The 20749-nt window shown below is 36.7% G+C and overlaps 2 protein-coding genes across 3 annotated transcripts; both read left to right on the top strand.

Annotated features, from left to right (window-relative positions):
• The first annotated feature begins 22 nt into the window (after positions 1–22).
• LOC120484460 (uncharacterized) lies at positions 23–13156 on the top strand. 2 transcript variants are annotated; one of them, XM_039679631.2, is made up of 9 exons: positions 23–98; positions 1171–1237; positions 1726–1819; positions 6285–9246; positions 9456–9660; positions 9799–9897; positions 10246–10459; positions 10695–10811; positions 12637–13156. In XM_039679631.2, exons 4-9 carry the CDS (start codon positions 6593–6595, stop codon positions 12792–12794), a joined length of 3447 nt encoding a protein of 1148 aa, XP_039535565.2. In that variant the 5' UTR covers positions 23–98; positions 1171–1237; positions 1726–1819; positions 6285–6592; the 3' UTR covers positions 12795–13156. The 2 variants fall into 2 exon arrangements, with proteins under 2 accessions (XP_039535565.2, XP_039535566.2); XM_039679632.2 differs by lacking the exons at positions 23–98; positions 1171–1237; positions 1726–1819 and adding an exon at positions 3624–3814.
• Positions 13157–14013: 857 nt separating this feature from the next.
• Positions 14014–19836, top strand: aqp10a (aquaporin 10a). Its single transcript, XM_039679324.2, has 6 exons — positions 14014–14250; positions 17201–17327; positions 17453–17590; positions 17729–17847; positions 18359–18576; positions 18823–19836. Exons 1-6 carry the CDS (start codon positions 14155–14157, stop codon positions 19025–19027), a joined length of 903 nt encoding a protein of 300 aa, XP_039535258.2. The 5' UTR covers positions 14014–14154; the 3' UTR covers positions 19028–19836.
• Positions 19837–20749: the final 913 nt, after the last annotated feature.

The following is a 20749-nucleotide window of genomic DNA, read 5'->3' as shown; positions in this document are numbered from 1 at the left end:
TCTCATCTTTGACGCCACCTTGTGGTTTGGAGTGGATATCTTAACATCAGTTCAGTGTTTTTCAAAAATGCCCTCAGCGATCCGCAGGTCACTATCAGGTCAGCAAAACAAATATGTGTGTAAATTGTCCACAAAAATGCCCTTGCGTTAATTGTTCCATGTACTACTTGCAATTTAGTCGTGCTCCTTATCACATAAACGTGTTCATTTTTTAAAAGAAAAGTTTCCCTCCGCCTTCTTTCAACCACATTACACTGGTTTTCACATTCCATCCTACTATTTTCAGAGAGTTACTCATAGAGAAGTGGCATATAGGGTATATAAATTTACACCAATACCACTGTGTCTGTCGTCGTTCCAAACCACACGGCTTTTCCTCGTGTGAGATTATAGCTCTAGCAACTTACACGCCGCACACACATGTACTGTCAATGCATCCAAACATTATGCACACGGTTTTTTCAAAGTTTTAGACTTGTTTCTGTGAAAATGAAGTGAGCAGTCCCAGAACAACTGAATTAGCTGACCTTTATCAGATCAACACACTGAACAATGACACCAATTCTTTCGTGGGGAACAGAGGTGGGTGGCAGATGCATGAAAAGACAACAAGGGATGAAATTGTTTCTCCAGTAATAACAGATATCGCAACAATCATGACTTTCTCAAGCCCTGGAAAAGAAAGAAGGAATAAAATCTCTGTATTGTACAGACCGTTTAAAAAAAATGAAAAAAGGGGTGGTAGGCAAGTGACTCACTCTGTCCTGTTAAAAAAATAAACCACATTCTGCATTTGTCAGATTTAAAATCAGTGCAGATATCAGATAATGCATTTGCTAGATATAGGAAGGATGCAGTGCTATTCAGCAGCTAAAAAGTTAAATTCTTCGACCAATTTCTCGACAAGAAAGAAGCTGTTTTGGCTACACAGGACATCAGACGACAGAATATGTTGAAACATCTAATTATACTGTGTGTCCACAAGCAGCTCAACAATGTGGCTTATTTGGTTTGCTTTATCATTCCATCCCATCTGTAATGTCAGTGTGTTGCTTGCGTTGACTTGCGATCAAAAATTGATCTTAAGATTCAGTTGCAGTTGTAGTTACATTTTTGTCTCTGAATGAAACCACAAATTTAACCAGCTTCCTCTGCTGTTGCTGTCAACAGTGTGCTTGTTTCAGTGATGCAAGACAGACCGTTGAGTGGTTAGACTGCATGCACAACTGCTGTTAAGGTAAATCTCCACGTACTTTTATTTTTATTTAATTACAAAATACTTTAAATGCTTAGGATTTGTGCTATTTGAATTGCTTTGGGATATGTTTGAATACTGTATTAAAAGTTCATGTTTACCAGTTATAGTACCAGTTATATTTTCTTTAATTTAGTTACTAAAAGCAAATTTACATCACATTTATACATGCAATCAAAAACAAGCAATACATTGTATTTAGATAATGTACATGCAAATGCTATATATATAAATATAAAAATGTATACACATAAAACAGCATCATAAAAACGTGATTTTGTCTGAGTATCTTTTCATTCACAAGTTTTAGAGCATGTCAAATATCTGTCTGTCAAGTTTCAAACATTTAAAACATAGCTCCCGCCCATCTGCGCTCTCTCTCTCTCTCTCTCTCTCTCTCTCTCTCTCTCTCTCTCTCTCTCTCTCTCTCTCTCTCTCTCTCTCTCTCTCTCTCTCTCTCTCTCTCTCAGCCTCTGAGCAGCTCCTCTTTCTGCAAACTTCATTTGCAGCTGCAGGAAGTTGAGCAACTCAGCCCACAGAAGTGTGCCACAGAAATACAGTCAGGTAATCAATTGTCAAAATGTTTTGTTACCTTTTCGAAATGTACTGTTAGAATAATGTTTCATTTATTTCAGTTTCAATGTGTGTTGCACCTTAAATCTTTTAAGGTTGTGTGTGATCAGTTTTGCTTTATATTGTGGCCCTTATCTTCATAATTCATGTAAAGATGCTTGTATCTTCATAATTCATGTAAATGATGCTTGATGACGGATTAAAAAAGGTTAAAAAATGCTCATGCAGTAGCTGTTTGCAAGGATATCCTTGGGATTTTATGGGTAAAATGCAGTCAATTATGCAGCTGGTACTTCTGGTTTCAGTTGAAGCATTGGTCAATACAAAGAAAAAAAAAACTTTCATTTGCATTGCAACTTGCATTATCTTGCATACTCTTTATACATTTTAAATTTGCCTAATTATAAGACTGTTTTTGTTATCATTCCTTGACAGTCTTTAGGTCATCAATGTTTGCCAACATATGGCAACCATCTCTATAAATGTTTATAATCTCTCATCTCACTGTCATACGCTTCAAGTTCTTGATTTATTAGTTTCCAATGATCTATAAAAATAGTATAACTGCTCCTTGCCATAACCACGGTCAAACAGATCACTCCTTTAATACAGTTCCTTTTTACCTAAAACAACTATGAGCCAGTAAAATTATGCAGTGGAAATTAAAATTAAATTAAAAATGGAGGGTAGATGGAAGATGGAGCAGATAAACATATATTCTGCTCAGATAAACATATATTCGATTCGCTTTATAACAAAACCCTTAATGTCAAGATTGAAAGGCGTGTTATTTGAAGATCCATAAGTTTCAAAGTGTTTGGTAAGTTGTAACATTAAGTCAAGTCGTCACCTTTATTTATATAGCGACAGTTTGTTCGTGTCAAGTTCAGTGTTGATTCATTTCTGTGGTAAAAACGTATTAATTTAGTTCATTTATATGCTCTGGAGAAAACAGAGATGTCATAGTCCAGCTCAGTCAATGCAGGTAGATCACTGATAATGCGGGTATGCATCATGCTGGTTTATTGACAAATTTGATGCAGAAACCTCGTTTGAATAATTAAAACACAATTGGGGAGTTTATCGAGGGGGTGAAGCCCTGATCATATAAAAGCAACATGTTTATTGAACTGATTTTCCATTTACTATCGTTTAAGTTTTCGTATTTTGGGTGTTGAAATTGGTGTAGTTTTGTGGTGTTGGACTGATAGTTTTGTTTTGTAGTGATGGGCTGATCATTATGTTCACTGAATCCGTATGCATGACACAATGCATCATTTATTATTTAAATGACATTGCATATCACTTTTGCCTTTTGGAGCAAATAGACAACACCAAGGTCAACTGTTGTCCAATTAATGTGTAAAAATGTTGGACGAGGCTATACGCTACAATCGTATTCTGTTAAATCCAACTCCACAAAAAACAGGCAGGTGTGGTTTCGGTTGAATTTCAGCATTTGCATTGAAAGGAAAACACTTTGTCAGACTAAAATTTAAATTGAAAGTTCACTTGTCTGTTTCCGACAAGTCAGTCCTTCATTCATCCAATACCTGATATGTTCAGAATGCAATGACTCCATGATTGTCACAGGCACTTTAACACTGAGTCACCAAGAAACCATGAACCAGGAATGTTCTCATTAGACATGAAGGGTGTACATGTTGACAGGTTTGTACAGTACATGTGTACGAGAGACAAAGAAACTGAGATACAAATAGATGGAAGGAGAAAGAGAGAGAGAGAGGCAGACAGAGAGAGATGGAGGAGGAGTGAGAGGTAGGGAAATGAGAGAGGAAGGCACAACAATCAAAGGGGGTTGAAAAGGGTAAGCATGTCAAACCAGTCAGGCAAGTTCTTATTACAGTAGAAATGCATCATAAAAAAATGACAGACTGCAAGGAGTGAGAGAGAGCTTAAAGGCACAAGGGAAGATGGGGAGGATCTGTTCTCTCAAACTTCTAAGGGACACAGAAGTCCTCTAAGGTAAGTTAGTAAGTTCTGTTTGAAGAGCTAAAACTCAACATGTGTGGTTAGATTATGTGACAGATGAATTGTATGTCGCTTGTTGTTCAAGCGTGTGCCATGGGAGAACAGGTGTTTCTGTAAAATGACACTGACCTAAGTCTGTATGTTGCATTCATACGGGACTGGTAACCTTATTTTGCATCTATATCTTTGAAACACTGCACTAGTACATGGCCATTTGTGGTTAAATGAGCAACAACCTATGTTTTCTGTGTCAATGTTTCCTTTATTTATTTTCAATCCATTCAGGTTTATCTTCATTAGGTCTGTATTTGCGCTCCTGGAAGGTGTACGTCACACTTCCCCCTCCCACTCTATCTCTGCTTGCTTTTTGTTCATGTCTTTTATTTTAAACATAACTACAGCACTCTTGACCTATATATGTTCAGTTTAAGATAACAAAGACAATCTTTACAACAGAATAAGGTGGGGCAAACAAATCTGGAATTGAGTATTACAAAACCTTGATTTAAGTTTCACCTGTTGATTCAGTCGTAAACTTTGTTTAAACTGATTTGTATGCTGATTTATATATCAGCATTTGTTTGATTGCATGTGACTATTATCAGATCCTACTGAAGTGTCTGAATGAATTTCAGTATGCTACTTTGAATGAACGTGGCCGTGGGTGTGTAAGAGAAACAGAGTGCAGAGTTCCTGCAAGGCTAATTGACATAGTTCACCAATTTGAGATTCAAAATTGGAAATAAGGTTTACATTTTAAACAGCAGGAAAATTTCACTATTCTCAATACCACTGCAAAAACTATTACTGGGATAAGTTAATCAAGGAATTATTACAGTCAGTAATTAAAACAAAGAAACAAATGAAAAGCAATAAGACAAATGAATACAGATTATAAAATAAAATAAAAATAAAAAAATAAAATAAGGAGTGGTAAGTTTTTGTGTGGTCTAACTAAAGTAGCAATACAGAAATTGAATAATGTATTCAAATGTAAAATAATATTACACTGCATAGTCTTCAGTGTATGAGTTAAATATTGATTTTTATTAAATCTACAAAAGTTATTTTGTCAAAAGCTGTATGTAAATTTGTTCTTTGTCTTTTGCTGTTAGATTAATTACAGCAACAGGATTATTAGGCTGCTGTCACTTTAACACACAAACCTAAAGTATTGATACCTTCACTCAAGACTCATGAATACTCATATGTCATATTTCTTAATTTGACCGTTTAGCTGCACACAGAAAACTGCCTGTCAGTGTGCAAACAGATTCATATAAAATATAAATTGATACACTTTATATTATAGCAATATATAGCAAGCAGTAATTTGACCAGCTAGTTGATAAAACCAATAACCGATAAACTATCTAATGCTATTTTGCCCTCTGTCAGTGCTTTTATTCCTTCATGTAAACTGAAGACATGTTGTTTCATTTTAACCAAGTGGAATTGACCATGACATCCCTACATTATCTCATTCCTTAATTAATGCAAAAAAATTTGCTCACCCAAGTGATTTGTACAATTGCAGCTCACAAGCATGAAAGTTAGGGTTTAGGGGCCTGAACTAGTTGATACAGGAAATCAGCAGCCTAATAAAGAGGTTGACTGGCAAAAACTATTTTATATGTTTTGAAAATACAAAAATACTGAACTTAAATTAGTTTAAATTTGTATTTTATTAAGTGTTTTGTATTTAAAAATACATGTGTCTGAAATACTGCACATCCCTGTTTATCCACACACATTCATTGTAATGCATATTCAGAAAGATTTATGTAGCTTTAAATATGTGTGCACCATAACTGTGTAACATATGTTGTGTTAGACAGGATTGTAGTCTGGTGTGTTTGACCTGTTATCTGACTGCGTATCAGGTTTTGTGAAAGAGTTGAAGTGAGTGACAAGTAACATAAAGAATGTTGCAAAAGTAGACATACAACAAAATGTACACAGATACACTCTGGTTACTGATTTTCAAACCTTTTAGAAATGTTTGATTTTACAGAGTGAGGAATACAAACAAGGTGCTTGTCCAGAGTTTCAAGATGTTTACATATGAGGGTATAGATGCTGTTTGCCCGGAAGAGATTTATGGACTCTCATTGTAATAAATACAGAGTTTCAGTATGTTGAAATAGTGAGGTACTAGAATGAACCTGGGCAGGTGACTTGAAAAATGCACTTTAAGCATGTATACACTTTGTTGAGTGGGAGGTGGTGTATCTTAGTGGTTAAACGGCCTGGCCAGGTTGTATGTTCAGACCATACAGGGTTGTGATCCATTCAGAAAAAAATCTAGACTTAGCCTTTTATAGTTCCTGAATTTTAGTTAATGTAGCAAATTGGATGATTTAGAATTTGAATCTAATGAATGAAAATGAATTGGCAATTCATTTATTAAACTGAACTTGTTTAAAGCTAATCTTCACATGTGGTTTTTGCCTTTACATGACAGAACAAGATAAAGAGCAGAGAGCACTGAGACCCATTACTAGCTCTTTTTGGATCCAGGGAGAGTGAAACATCTGTCAGAAGCTAAATTTAGCAGGCCTCCTTCGCCACCCTGGATTACAAACACATTTTTCCAGCTTTTATAACGATGGTAGGAAAACACAGCCCTTCTTGATTACTTCACAAATGCTGTCGTTCCGAGAAAATAAGGAATACAATTTTTTGATCAAGTTGCTGAAAATGTGTTAGCAACCAGCCTTCCATTCATAGTGTAATGAATATACTTTGTGACATTCAGAGAGAATTAAAAGCATGAGTTTGCATACTGGAACTTTTGTACATCGATGTCCTGAATCAGACGCAACTGGCAGCATAACTGAAGGTGCAGAATCATCCAATGGAACAGAAACACAAAATCATAGTGAGTCATTGGTAAATCCTATTGGCTCTGCAGCTGCTAGATTCACAATCCGCTCTGCTAAAACACGTCAGCGAAAGTGTGAGTCAACTACTAAGGACCTCAGGATGATAAGTAACATCTTTGAGGGTGGAAAAGTTGAAGACTCAAGTCAGAAAAGTGATAGTAAGGACCTCAACAAAGTCTGTACTTCTTCTGCAAGTTGTACCCACACTGACAATAATGACAAAAAGAAAGGTATAAATGTAGGTAATGGCACACATAAGGACTCAGCTCTTTCCATCAATTCTGAGAAGTGTGATGTGAGTGCTAAACAGTCAAATACTCAAGAAGAAGCGAGTCAGGCAGCAAATGACAGAGGAAATAATTTGAGGAGATACCAGTCAAATAAAAGCAAAAGCTTAGACTGGAGAGAAACAAGTGGAGCAGACCATGGGAACAGAACTGGGATAACTAGGACCAGAGAAATTGATAATTTTATAAAACGATCCAGTAGTTTTGAGAGAGCAGGGCCAAACAACAATATAACTTCACACACACAAGATAATCAACCCAGTAGTGTTTCACGGAGGATTCACGCTTACAATGGAGCGAATCAGAACACAGACAGAAAGATTTACCCAATCTCTGGATCTACATCTGTAAGAATGAACCGTGTAAATTTAGCTCTGGAACAGGCAAGCAGTGGCCAGTCACTTCCAGTCAGATTGAAGCCAAGACTAAGCCAAGGTAGTATTGGAGAAAGTAGCAGTCTCTGGGCACAGCAACAAGGTGAATCAAATCTTGATCAGACAGACAACAGAATTGGGTCCTGGGCCAGAGAGCAAGGAACTTCCAATTCTGAGGAAGTAACTGGAAACCAAACAATAATGGAAAGAATTGAGAAACTGTTTGGGACAGATGCCAAATCTGATGCACGCTCAAAAAATTCAATTGGATCAAAACGCAATAATACTTCTGATGAATCACTTCCTAAATCTATGGACGCTGTGGACTCTACTCCAAGTCACAGAAAATACACTACTGACTCTGTGTTTGGAACTTCAGATTTGTCTGACAGTCAACAGGGGAAACCTTTTTACAATGCAGACAAAGCTAGATCATTGCCAAGAGGATTTTCAAAAACATACCTTTGTCAGAAGCAAGAACCCTCTACCTACAAAGGGAATAAAAATGACCAAAGGGACAATTCTTCTGGATTGAGTTTTTCGGTGTCATCAAAGCCTACATCGATTACAGAAATGTCCTCTGTTAAAAAAGTCCAATCACTTCTACCTGAAGACAATGAAGAGACACGCAGGAAATTGTTAACAGGGTCTTCAAAGTACTGTAGTCAGTCCTTACAAAGAACCAGTAGGTTGTCAGCAAACCATTTAACCACTTCCGAAGGAGTGGTTCCGTTAACCACTTCTGAAGGAATCAAGTGGGACATTGGGAAAGTCAAGTATCTTGATGGTTTGCAAGATGGTATCACCCAACCCAAATACCCACTAGCCTCAAAAGGTGCAGCATGCAATGAAATTCATAAAAATGAAGAGAAGGAGGAAGTTTTCACAGATAAAACTGAAGGAAGGAGAGGAGAAGGCATGCTAGAAAAATTGCATGTGCCATCCTTTGATTCAGTGAAGAATGCAATCACCATGTTTGAATCTTTGGCTCAACAAAGCAAAAGCACACGGGAGACTTTTCTTACCAGGAGGACCTTATCTGTTCAAGAGCACCCCAAACCCGTGGCTCTTGTAAAGAAGAGTGATTCGGATAAAAATCTACATTTTGGAAGGGTTGAGCGGAACACAGACATCCTAAGACCAAATTTATTTAACAAAAGTGATTCCAATGATGAGACTGAATGCAGTCTAAATACAAGAAGAACTCCTCATTCAAATTCCATAGTCAAAGTAAGACCAACATTAGAACGTCAAGAAACATACAAAACGAGTGTTGAGCTTGCTCCAGCATTCAAACAAATGACTGAATCAAAAACTGAACAAGTTATCAACAGGAGGGATGAAGATAAATGGACAACAGTAAATAAAGCACACACGGAGTCGGACGAACCAGATTCGGCCATCACTGCAACCTCGGGGCTCAGAAACGTAGGGACAATGGAAGAAAAAGCAGGAATCCCATCAGTCTCTCAACAGTCGAATGTCAAAAGTTTATCAAAGCAACATACAATTAATACAAATATAGTTGATGATGATGAAAATACACAGACTAACTCTCCTGATAGACCTCTCACAGTTACCATTCAGAAGCAGATTAACCCTGGAGCTGTAACAGTCAATGGTAACCATCCCAAAGCGCTGCCCAATCTTTCTCAAAGCTTTACTCCTGTCCAAACAATCTATTCCTCACTCAACAGTTCTAACAATAACAACTATGAAACAACAAGGAAGGATTGCACCATATTGAGTACTAGCAAGGCTAGGTGGAGCTCTGAAGAAGAAGATGATGATGATGATGAGGAAACTGAAGAAGACTCTGACTCAGGAGAATCATCCGTGACCATCACAAGCCAATCGGAACGCAGAAGTTTTTCTCTAAGGTAATTGATATATAAAAAAAAGACACTAAAATGGAGTGTTGGCTTATTTCACATGCACAAACCAGCAGGTTGCCCTGTTTATGGCCACACTTTACCTTGCATTTCTTCATGTTCCTGCCACCTTATGCCGTACTGTACCTTCTTTCCTTTAAAATATGTTTTATAACTCCACTTCACACCCCTATTCTATTTCTATTTACCTCTTACAGTCTTGTGGACCTATGTAATTTTGGTGGAGTGGACTACAAACCATCAGAAAACAGTTTGTCAGAGAATGGTGAAGATTTGCCATCTACACGCTCTGCGTCGTTGAGCTCAGACATCTCAGCCTTCTCTTCTGTGACTCTGTTGAGCACTGATGAACTGGATCGCTTACTAGACGATGTCAGGGGCTTGGGAGATGACACCCTGCAGGTAAAACAAGTCACTTAACTTTGCCCTAAAGCTTGTAATTTGACAATGAAACTGTCATGACATGTAAATTGTAATTCTTTAGAAAAAAAGAGACCATTTCCTTTTTCTATCACACCTTGTATTTCTGATGTATGACAGAAATATGAAGACGTACAAGTGGTTGTGTTACACAAGGAGGTGGGGAGTGGCTTAGGATTTACCTTGGCAGGAGGAGTGGATCAGAATAAACCAGTCACAGTGAGTATCACCAAATGCTGTGATGTCAACATTTTTAACTAATTGAAACCAATACTGATGATCAAACAAAAGACCACACAAAAAGCAGCAAATACAAAAAGTATCTGTTTATTACTAATCTATTGTGCATCTAAAAAAATGTCAACTCTGCATTTTATCAAAATACCAACTCTTTAGGATCTAGTCTTTAGGATCCAATTGTAATGTTTATGTAACTTTTAAGTATACACCAAATTTCATTGTATTGTACAATTATACACGTTTTTAAGTTTTTGGTCATTTCAATTTGACTTTAATTGGAATGGGGTGTCCCCCCCCCCACCCCCCCCCCCCCATCTCATCTCTTAGGTCCACAGAGTAATCCCAGGGGGAGTAGCAGCGCATGAAGGCTCTATCTACGAGGGTGCCCGGGTGTTGTCGATCAATGGCACTGCCCTGCAGAACTCTGCCCACTTTGAGGCTCTGCGTACACTGAGAAAAGCGAGGGGGCAGGGAATGGCAGTTGTTGTTCTTCAGAGTGGTAACAGCAGAAGAGAGGCCACTGAAATACAAGGAATCACAGGTGGGTGATGGACAGATGGCAAAGAGGTGCTGATCTGAAGGAAAGCATTTTATTTTGCATACCTATGTATGTGGTTGAGTGTAAAATCATCATTTTGGAAAAGTACTGTAATAAGTTGTTTGATAATACAGATTAAGTTGCCTTACCTTTTAAACAGGTGAGATAAAAATGTGTGATAAAAGAAAGCAGAGTATCTTGTGGAATCCCATACTTTGTGTGTGTATGCCCCCTACAGGTAGGAGAGTCCGTGTGACTCTGGAAAAGTCCAGCTCTGATCTTGGCTTTAGTCTGGAAGGAGGGGTGGGCTCAAGCTCTGGAGACAAACCCCTCACTGTAAAAAAAATATTTCGTGGTAAGACCACTTTTTCTCAATTTAAAACAATCATAAAAAACCCTATCCAGAATGCTATTGTTTTTCTCCCACCACCCACATAAAAATCCTCATCCGAATCCACATCTCTGGGTTTACAAGAAGAGAGTTCTTCAAAATTCACTATTTAAATCATTTTTGACCACTGCCGAGCACCATACAGCTGTACTTCGCTGTAATTTGGATGTAATTTAAAGATGTATACTAAAATGATGGAAAATATTTACAAGAAAGATATTGCACCACTCAAAAGAGAAAGAGAAGAAAAGCACATAAACATTTGAAATGGAGGTTATGGCAGCAATTATATACATTACTAATATAAACCAAGCAGCGTTATGTCCTACCTCATGTAAACAAGAGGCTGTTTTAACTTATTTTCCTCTAATTTCCACATTTTTAAAATGACATGCTTCATTTTGAGATAAAATACAAGACTAAAACCATTTTAACTAGCATGTCTATGCATGGTCTATCTAGTTAATTGGAGGACAATTGGATTTTTTGATGGGACAAGTAATAGAGAATCTTACTTTCCAGACTGGACAAGTAGCCTGATTAGAATGTCAATTACAAATGTATAATAGTTCCAAACAAAGATCAGGAGATTTATAGCTCATCTCACAGCAATACCAGAGAATGTCTAATTGAAGAGAATTGGCACTGGCTGGTTACTTCCGGGTTCTGGACTGGCTGCAGTAACACGTCTCTGTCCATGCGGGGGCGCTTGCGGTCGAGTGCAGAATGAATGGGAGTCAATGGGGTTTCACCCCCTGAAATCCACTTTTCTCAGGATGTAATGTTTTGTCAAGTAATTTTAAAGTTGCATTCAAAGGGGAGGGCTAAGATAATACACTCAGCTGAAAATTGCATTTTTAAGTTCACTTATCTGTTCTAAAAATCCGTTCAAAACTGTGATGACGTCACACAATAGCAGAATGCTAGCGTGTTCCGGCCAACAACAGCCTAACCTGTAAGAAATCAAAAGGACATAAGTACTCGTTCATTCGACTTTTGGCCTATAATCTATATTGAACTTGCGGAATCAACAATAAAATCTATGTTGATTTAACAACAAGCAGGTGAAAGAGACACATTTAGCCGTTTAGCCCCATAAACTCCCAATCATTCTGCTCCCGCCCGCGATCACCTCCAGTGGAATTCTAATGGAACTGCAACCAAGATGATACACAATGGGGCAAATAGGAAGTGCCAAGGCTCTCCGTTAGACGGGCTCTGGCAATACCCATTACTGAATGATTCAGCCGTTTGAACGAACCGTTAGAATTAATCGATGAATCAATGATTCACTCATTAAGACGATCGCCGCCACCTACTGGCGGTTTAGGGTTATGTTTAAAAGTATCCTTGTCCAACATTTATTATTTTATATATTTAAAACAATCTCAGAACATTATTTAATGCAATTGTAATTTTCAGTGTAAATCATTTAATTTGATCAGCCCTAGGGTTACCTATAGGGTTTGGTGTGCCCTTTAATGCTGCAGATAATTCAAGTATTAGATTTCAAATATCTGCTTATCAGTTTATATAAAAGCTGACTGAACACTGATGAGAATATTACTTCAGAATGAATTATATTTACAACACACACACACACACACACACACACACACACACACTGTAATGTCAGAAAAAAGCTGTAATGTCAAACCTTCTGTTTACCTCACACTTTACTGGCATCCCTCATGCACTTCTGCACAAAAGGGCAATTTTGAGCTTGTGCTGAGGTTCATTCCAAGCTCTTTCATAACAACAAGCAATTAAGTCAATCACTTGTTTGCAGGTGGACCAGTCAGTGAAGTGTTTCCTGGGGATGAGTTGTTGGAGATGCAAGGTCAGCGTTTGGCGGGTATGATGCGGCTTGAGGCTTGGAACCTCATAAAGAAACTGCCTTCTGGTCCAGTAGAGGTCTTACTACACCGTCCTCACCAACCACACTGAAGACTTTTACTTTCCTTCTTGCAACTTATTTCTCAAAGCAATTTACATGAATTCAGTCATAATTCATATTTTGTAAATATTTAGTTCTGCAATACTATGAAGTATATATTTTTTATATATAGATAATTATTAATTAATACTGCCAAAATTAAGGGCATAAAAGCACTGGAGACCAGGAGGTCATTCTTTTACATATCACTTATTTTATGCACTCACAATATGCAACTATTGATATTGTTTTGTACAATCAGTCTTTATCAGAAAGCCATTATATATATTTCTTAGTTTTTTATGCTACATGTATATTCGTATATGTTGTCTGTACTGCACATATCCGTCCCAATTAAACTTTTGTAATATTAAAGACAAAAGCAGCAACTACATTTATTTCATAAGTGATATGATGGCATTTTCTTAACATTTTAATGTACTACTCTTTTTGTTTAATTTTGAGAGGGTTTTTTTTTTTTAACAGTGTAACAGAATATCTATTAAGAAATTGCATCTTTCACAACCAATATGAAAGGTGCATTGGTCAAGTTTCTGAGTTTTTGCAGAACTATGCCCCCTCTGGCAACAAGCGAAACTGCAACCAGAGGTGTGGACCACACGCACACGCTTGCATGAGCTGTTCATAACCACAGGAGCATCAGCCGCACAAATCTTTTGTTACAGTCATAATGTCTTCAGAGGTAATAAAGTTATAAATCTGCACGTAATTTTAAATATGTGAAAGGAAAGGCATTTGAGTAAATTACACGCTCATGTGTGTAGGGGAAAACGGGGGTAGTAGAAAACTTCTATCTCCATGTTGAACCGTTTTATGTGCTTATTGTATCCGCTTATGATTGTATTATTATGAAAACACGTTCATGAACAATATAAGTTATTACTTTGTATCCCATCCTTTAAGAATACCCTTAATATTTCCAATCAGCTATATTTAATTTGAATAATTTCAGTCAATGCTGGGTTGAAACAACATTAGCAACATTTGAGCTAGATAATTGCATAATTAACCAATTTCAATGTCATCTAATCTCCCAATGTCAAAATGATTAGTTTATCTGGATGCACAGAAAAGCCTGATAAGTGTTTTACAGCAGAAACTCAGTCATAGATCACCAAATCTTTCTTTCCAGCATGATTATTAATGATTTATAAAGGGGTCATGGTCTAGATCAGTCAAGCTACAATATATGTGGATGTTGCCTGCCTGATGTGGGATGTTTTTACCCTGCGAGGATATTTAAAACAGGGTTTAAAGGTTAGCTGCGCTAATAGACAGACTGAGGTCAGAGATCTCTGAACAGCAGGGCAGCAGCAAGTTTTGCACAAAATCTGCAAGCCAATACTAAAAATGAGTCCGGTAAAAAAGATAGTTAAGAGGATGAAGGTGAAAAATGAACTGGCACGACAGGTTATGGGAGAGGTCTTGGGCACTTTTGTACTTCTGGTAAGTTTTTGCATAATTTTCACTATTAAACAAACTAAGCACAGTTATCGATTTATAGATATGGTTTGTTAGCACATGTTTTTCATTAATGAAATATAAGATGTTTTCAATTTTGTAATTTAAAACTCATTATCACTATTAAAATATATATTTTTTGTAATATGGTCAAATTTGTCAATGCATTATAAATGATTAGATAATATTAACAACGTTTACAGCATTTAATAGTCGAGGCTAATGTTAATTTATAAAAAAATACTATAGTTCATTGTTAATTCATGTTTGTGCATATTATGTTAACTAATTTTAATTTATAAAATGGTTCAAAATAACATGAACCTAATAAATGCTGTCAAAAAAGATAATTACTAAGTTAATGATAATGCATGCTTTAACTAATGTTAACAAAGTGTTACGAAAATACCACAAACATTACAAAAAATACATTTTGCAATATTTTCCTTGATTCTCTGTTAATATTAACATGTAATTTAGTAGTTAAATTAAGAATTCATAAAATTATATTTACATGAATAAAAAAAATGTGCTTTTTTGAAGGGTTTATGTTGAAAATGATTGTACGTTACACAATAATATAAGCATAATTTTTAAAATGGACAAATGCAAGGCTCTGTGACTGTGAGCATGTGCTTTTGCTAATATATGCTAAGAATGTGTTTATTTAGCAATGTGTGCAAGTTAGCAGAAACTTTCAATCTCAAGTAAGGTGCAGTCCATAATAAAATATTCCAGTGCAGAGTTAATTTAGAGGTGCAATGTGTGATATTTCTGAGGATCTTTTGACAGAAATGCAATATAAGATCCATAGCTATGTGTTCAGTGGTGTATAAAGACCTTACTTAATGAACTTAATGAGTAATGACTTTTCCCTTGTCAGCTGTGGAAAATATGTATTTGTATTGTTTCATGTAACTTAGTTCTTCTCCCTCGCTGTGTTATGGCTTTGACAATCCGCTTATTAGTATTGACCGTAAAACAGTAACGTTTCAGGAGTCACCAACCCGTCGTTCACGGTTTTCAGAGAAATAAAAACAATATTTTTATTCATTATTATTTATTAACTTGTGTAAAGAGGCAGAGGCGCGCTCTGTTACATTTACGTAATTTTTGCCACGCGCACCTTTGCGCTCATGCAGACGCGTTGAGTATAAACAATGCTTTACGGTTTAACCAGCTCAGCCACAGCCCTACAGCATAACAGCTCATTAGCCAGCTAAACTTTTGCTACTATGTTAGAAAAAAAATATGTAGTTGGATAGTTTCATGTTGTTCTTCTCCTTCGCTGTATTATGGGTTTGCTATGTCGGTAGAAAATGTGCAGGTTATGTTCGTGAGACAATCAGCTTATTACTATTATTTTGTTATAAATTAAGACCCTTGATCCTCACCTGACTATGACCTGACTATGGCTATCCATGATGTGGTTTATAATAGACTGTCGTACAGAAACAGTGACAATGTTAGACACTCTTGTCTTCCTCTGGCTATTCTTTGCTGTCTCAGACGATGATCTATTTGTTACGTTTTAGCAACCAGCTTCTAGAAAGGGAGGGGTGAGCAGTGGACTGAGCCCTTAGTGCAACTCGCAACCAAACCACTAGATGCCGCTAAAATCTACACATTACACCTTTAACCCTTTAAGTGACTTCTCAACCAAACGGCTGAGCACATTTTGAGTCACTATATTTTATTTAGAGGAGTACCTCACTTAACTCTAACTGATTTAGCCATCTCTATCATCTGGTCGAGTTATATTATGCCAAAAAAAAAAATCCACAGTGTCAATCAACAGCACTTCTTCTAACATGGATGTCAGAAACAAATAAATCACCCAAGCCATGTGAACTGTTTTTGGTGAAATTTTGCAAGCTAAGCATAATTTTTTTACATATTGCACTGTAACTCCACAAAACGATGTTACTTGGTGCTATGAAAAAACTTTAGTATATTTTTAATGATTTTTCAAAAACATGCTCAACCAAACGGTGCACTATTAAAACTTGAATGTAATTTAAGTATGCTTTGGAATAAAGACCTAAGTTTAGTCTTGTTTTAAAGAAAACACTCTGCAGATTATTGCTGAAGTAAAAACACTTCAAAAAAATAAAAGTATGAAAAAGTTATGGAAGTTTTAAATTTACATTAAATCAAATATACTGTACTAAATATTTTTTTCTTTTATATAAAAATATATATTTTACAAAATATTTTTTCCTATAAAATTACTATAAAATCAAAGACATGTATCTAACCAAGTTGTGTTCCAAATTGATATCAAATTGTGTTCCAAGCTAAATATCGGGGGAAAAAAATTAAGTTCTCATGAGATTTTGTTTAGGCATAATGCCAAAAATGACATAAATTCCATTGAATTTAATTGTACGCATTATGCTGAAACAAATTAATACATTTCTGTCCAAATATCACTTCTGTTACAAAATATGGAACCTTGAGACTCAGACCTTTCTGACAATGTGTTTTGTCAATATTAGAAAAGGTTTTGATCATAATATGATGGGCAATGAAAAAGTATGGCAAAGTATGTGTATGAATTTCGGTACCATTTATTACAATTAAGTGACATCTCAACCATTTGGAAGAGGCCGATATTTTAATAATTATGGGATGTATTGAAAAAAAATCATTGAGTGTTGTTACTAGCGAGATAAGACATGCAAACAAAAAAATTTTCCATCACTTTTTTCTTGGTGCGTACTTCAAAGGGTTAAGAGTACTATCAGCGTTAGTACCAATAGCAATTATGTTACAACATTACATTAATATACAGTAACTATGGCTGGAGTTCAGCAGGTAATAAAGCTCATGCCGACAATCAGACCAACAGCATAATTATGACTGAGGGTGGGGGACAGTTGTTTTTATACCCAAGTAAAATTATTAATATGTAATTTTTTTTTCTCTGCTGCAGCTGTTTGGTTGTGCTGCAGCTGCTCAGGTGAAAACCAGCAGAGAAACTAGGGGACAGTTTCTGTCTGTTAACATGGCCTTCTCTGTAGGCGTCATGTCTGCCATGTACCTCTGCAGGGCGGTATCAGGTAAAATGGTTATAGATTGGGCTGTTTTGTGGCAGTTAAGGGGAAATCCTTACCTTTTTTTTGGATCAACACAAACTGACTTCTGTTTTAATAAATATAAATCGCTCTCTCTATTCCTTCTGAAGGAGCTCATCTAAACCCAGCTGTGTCCCTGAGTTTCTGTGTGTTGGGAGACCTAGCCTGGATAAAGCTGCTACCCTATACTCTTGCTCAAATATTGGGGGCTTACCTGGCCTCTGGACTTGTCTATCTCATCTACCATGGTAAGAAGTAAGAGAGAAATAAAGACATTTCTTTAAAGATACACCCTGGATCTTAACAGTAATTCACCATTCTAATTTTTCAGTTTTGTGTTATTAATAAAGAGAGGATAAAGATTTCTCATCCCTTCTCTCCTTCAGATGCGATCATGGAGTTCAGTGGTGGAACTCTGACTGTATTTGGTCCTAATGAAACTGCCAGTATATTTGCAACTTACCCAACTGATGTGGTATCAGTGCAGACCAACTTTCTCGACCAGGTCGGCAAAAGGCCATATCGGATTAGACAAGAGTGCTGTAATGCTGTGCTATTGATAAATTATTGTAGTTGAATCTAATCTAATATAACATGCAATGCTCTAATGCAATAAAACGTTGTACAACATAACATGATTTATGAGATGTTTTTTTCAAACAGCGCATCCCAAGACGTTATATAACTGACGTCTTGTGACCACACGTCAACATCCGCCTTTTTAGGGTACCCTTAAACGTCGGTTAGATGACGTTATCGGATCCGAACCTACACCTAAACCTACCCCGTCACCTAACCGACGTTAAAGGTAAAGCATCAGTTGTATGACGGCCCGGGATCGTCATGTAACCGACGTTTAAGGGTACCCTAAAAAGGCGGATGTTGACGTATGGTCAAAAGACGTCCCAAGACGTCAGTTAAATGACTTCTTGGGATGAAACTGTGTTATTTCAAACATTAATCAGCATTCTGGGTCTTCTAACTAGACCGTGTTTCTCTTGTTTGCCTGTGTGTAGGTGGTTGGCACAGCCATGCTGATGTTGTGCATTCTACCTCTGAATGATAAGAGAAATGCTCCTGCTCCTGAAGCGTTGCTTCCACCCATTGTAGCAACTGTTGTACTTGGGATTTCCATGTCAATGTCGGCTAACTGTGGAGCTGCTATAAACCCTGCCCGTGACCTTGGACCACGACTGTTCACGTTCACAGCAGGCTGGGGCACAGAAGTCTTTACGTGCGTACTTTATTAACCTATTAACAAACAGTAATAAAAGAGATCAATTAACATCATATTAAGTGGCTTGTTATCTATGTCCTTGCACCTCCTACCTATTAACTTATCTCTCCTCTGATAAAGCAAATTACAAGTTCCATTGCGGTTATCTCAGCACATTGCCACACTGGCATTTGCACTGAAGTGTGTTCTTCAGTTGTCCATGCATGGTCCTTTTCAAGCCCTCTTTTTTTCTGACCCTCACAGGTGCTATGACTACTTCTTCTGGATTCCAATAGTGGCTCCTTTGGTGGGGGGCGTGCTGGGGTCCTTCATTTATCTGGTCTTCATTCAGTGGCATCTGCCTGAGCTTGAGGATGAGTCTGAGTCTGAGGAGATCAAAGAGGACACAAAGGTCATGGAGCACAACAGCAAAAAAGACGAGTTATACCTGAAAATGTCTTCTATTTAAAAGCCTGCAGGACCATTGAATCTTCCTCACAGCATTTCCAGAACCTGCTTCCCGTCTTTTCCCTAATATATTATTTACGGACTGTTTAATACTGTAAGTAAAAAATGGGGAACTGCCACAAAACAAAAACTGTGGGAAAATGTACTCAAGGTCGACTTTAAAATCTCTTAAAACCACTTATTATTTATTATTTCCAACCCCTTAAACCCCCTTTCTTTAAAAGATTAAACAGGGACTTCTTTCAACTGTAGAAAATTAATATCGCCTTGATTGTTCACTGTTTCATACAGTAAATGGGAATTAAAATATTTGTATATAGTATGTAAAGTGAATTAGTTATTTTAGATCCTCTTGTTGGAAGATGGTGGAATAGATATTTCGTGAGCTTAGAATTATAAGGTTCTGTCTCCACTTTTGGTCGAAATTGAGTTTTTGACATAATCTGATCCATTAGGTGTTTATTAATGCCTGTGTGGTGTTATTTTTGTAAAAAAAAAAATAAAAAAAAAGATTATTAGATAAAGCTATAATAGAAGATATAATAGAAGATTATAATACAGACCAGTTTTACCAGCTGGGATGTAAAAACTTTGATGCTCAATATTTCAGAACTGCCCTAAACGGAGATAGAACCTTATAATTCTAAGCTCACGATTTGTTTGTTGTCTAGTGTTCTCTCATGTAAGTGAAACAATATATTACATGTAAATGTTGTGTACATCACAGGAATACATTAGGATGAGTGTGTGCATATTTGCTGATGTCATGTGGAGTACATTAAACAAAAAGTAAAAAAATAAATAATTGGACCTGTCTGAAGCTCCTATTTACCAAATATTTATCTGACTTTTGAACTTTGGGAATACGTATTGAATATATGAACTCAGATGGCCACTTTACTCGCAGAGCCGGACAGTAACGGAGTACATTTACTTGAGTACAGTACAATTTTGAGGGATCTGTACTTTACTCGAGTATCATTTTTGGGGAGTACTCATGACTTTACTCAAGTACATTTGAGAGGGAAATATTGTACTCTTTACTCCACTACATTTCTATCCATAACCGAGTACCCGTTACTACTTCTAAAAAATGGAAAAAAGAAAAATCTCGGAAACCCTCAGTTTGTTGAATGGATTGTGCAGACGCCACTGATTAGGACAGCCTATCAGCAATCACCTTTCCACCAAAGTCAACTCCATTGTCAGATTTAGATAAGAGACGAAACCATGGACGAAACAATGGATGAGGGTCCATCCCGGGAATGTGCCAACCTGTGGCCCCACTATTTCAATTTTCTGAAATTTTCTTAAATGTTAAATAAAGCAACATGGTAAAAAGATGGAAATGACTTGATTTTACTTTAAATTCCTTTTACATTCTCCAAGGTATTAACATTAACATTTTCCATAACTCATGTAGGAAGTTTTATGTTCATAAATGTAAGCACAAATACTGTAGTAATGCAATATTTTAAAAAATGTACTTTTGTACTCTTGATACTCAAGTACTTTTAAAAAAAAGTACTTCAGTACTTTTTTTTAAGTAGACATCTGACTGTAGTACTTTTACTTGTACTTGAGTACATTTTAGCAAGGGGTATCTTTTACTCACGAAGCTGTGTACTCTGTGTCCGCCTCTTTTTACTCGCATGCTAAATCCCTTTTTGAGAGAAATTATTTCACCGTGCACTTAATGAAAGTCCTCGCTATTCAAAAATAG

This window comes from Pimephales promelas, chromosome 12 (genome assembly GCF_988280905.1).
Source record: "Pimephales promelas chromosome 12, fPimPro1.hap1.1, whole genome shotgun sequence".
In the NCBI taxonomy this organism is placed as follows: Eukaryota; Metazoa; Chordata; class Actinopteri; order Cypriniformes; family Leuciscidae; genus Pimephales; species Pimephales promelas.
The sequence above is the reverse complement of the archived record's forward strand: the minus strand, read 5'-3'. Positions and strand labels throughout refer to the sequence as shown.

Excerpts from the sequence above, each read along its gene's own strand:
- aqp10a (XM_039679324.2), top strand. The coding sequence starts at position 14,155 with ATGAGTCCGGTAAAAAAGATAGTTAAGAGGATGAAGGTGAAAAATGAA. Across the intron at positions 17,591-17,728 it reads TGTCTATCTCATCTACCATG|ATGCGATCATGGAGTTCAGT; the intron begins GTAAGAAGTAAG and ends TCTCTCCTTCAG. Across the intron at positions 17,848-18,358 it reads AGACCAACTTTCTCGACCAG|GTGGTTGGCACAGCCATGCT; the intron begins GTCGGCAAAAGG and ends GCCTGTGTGTAG.
- LOC120484460 (XM_039679631.2), top strand. The coding sequence starts at position 6,593 with ATGAGTTTGCATACTGGAACTTTTGTACATCGATGTCCTGAATCAGAC. Across the intron at positions 9,661-9,798 it reads TGGGAGATGACACCCTGCAG|AAATATGAAGACGTACAAGT; the intron begins GTAAAACAAGTC and ends GATGTATGACAG. Across the intron at positions 10,460-10,694 it reads TGAAATACAAGGAATCACAG|GTAGGAGAGTCCGTGTGACT; the intron begins GTGGGTGATGGA and ends TGCCCCCTACAG.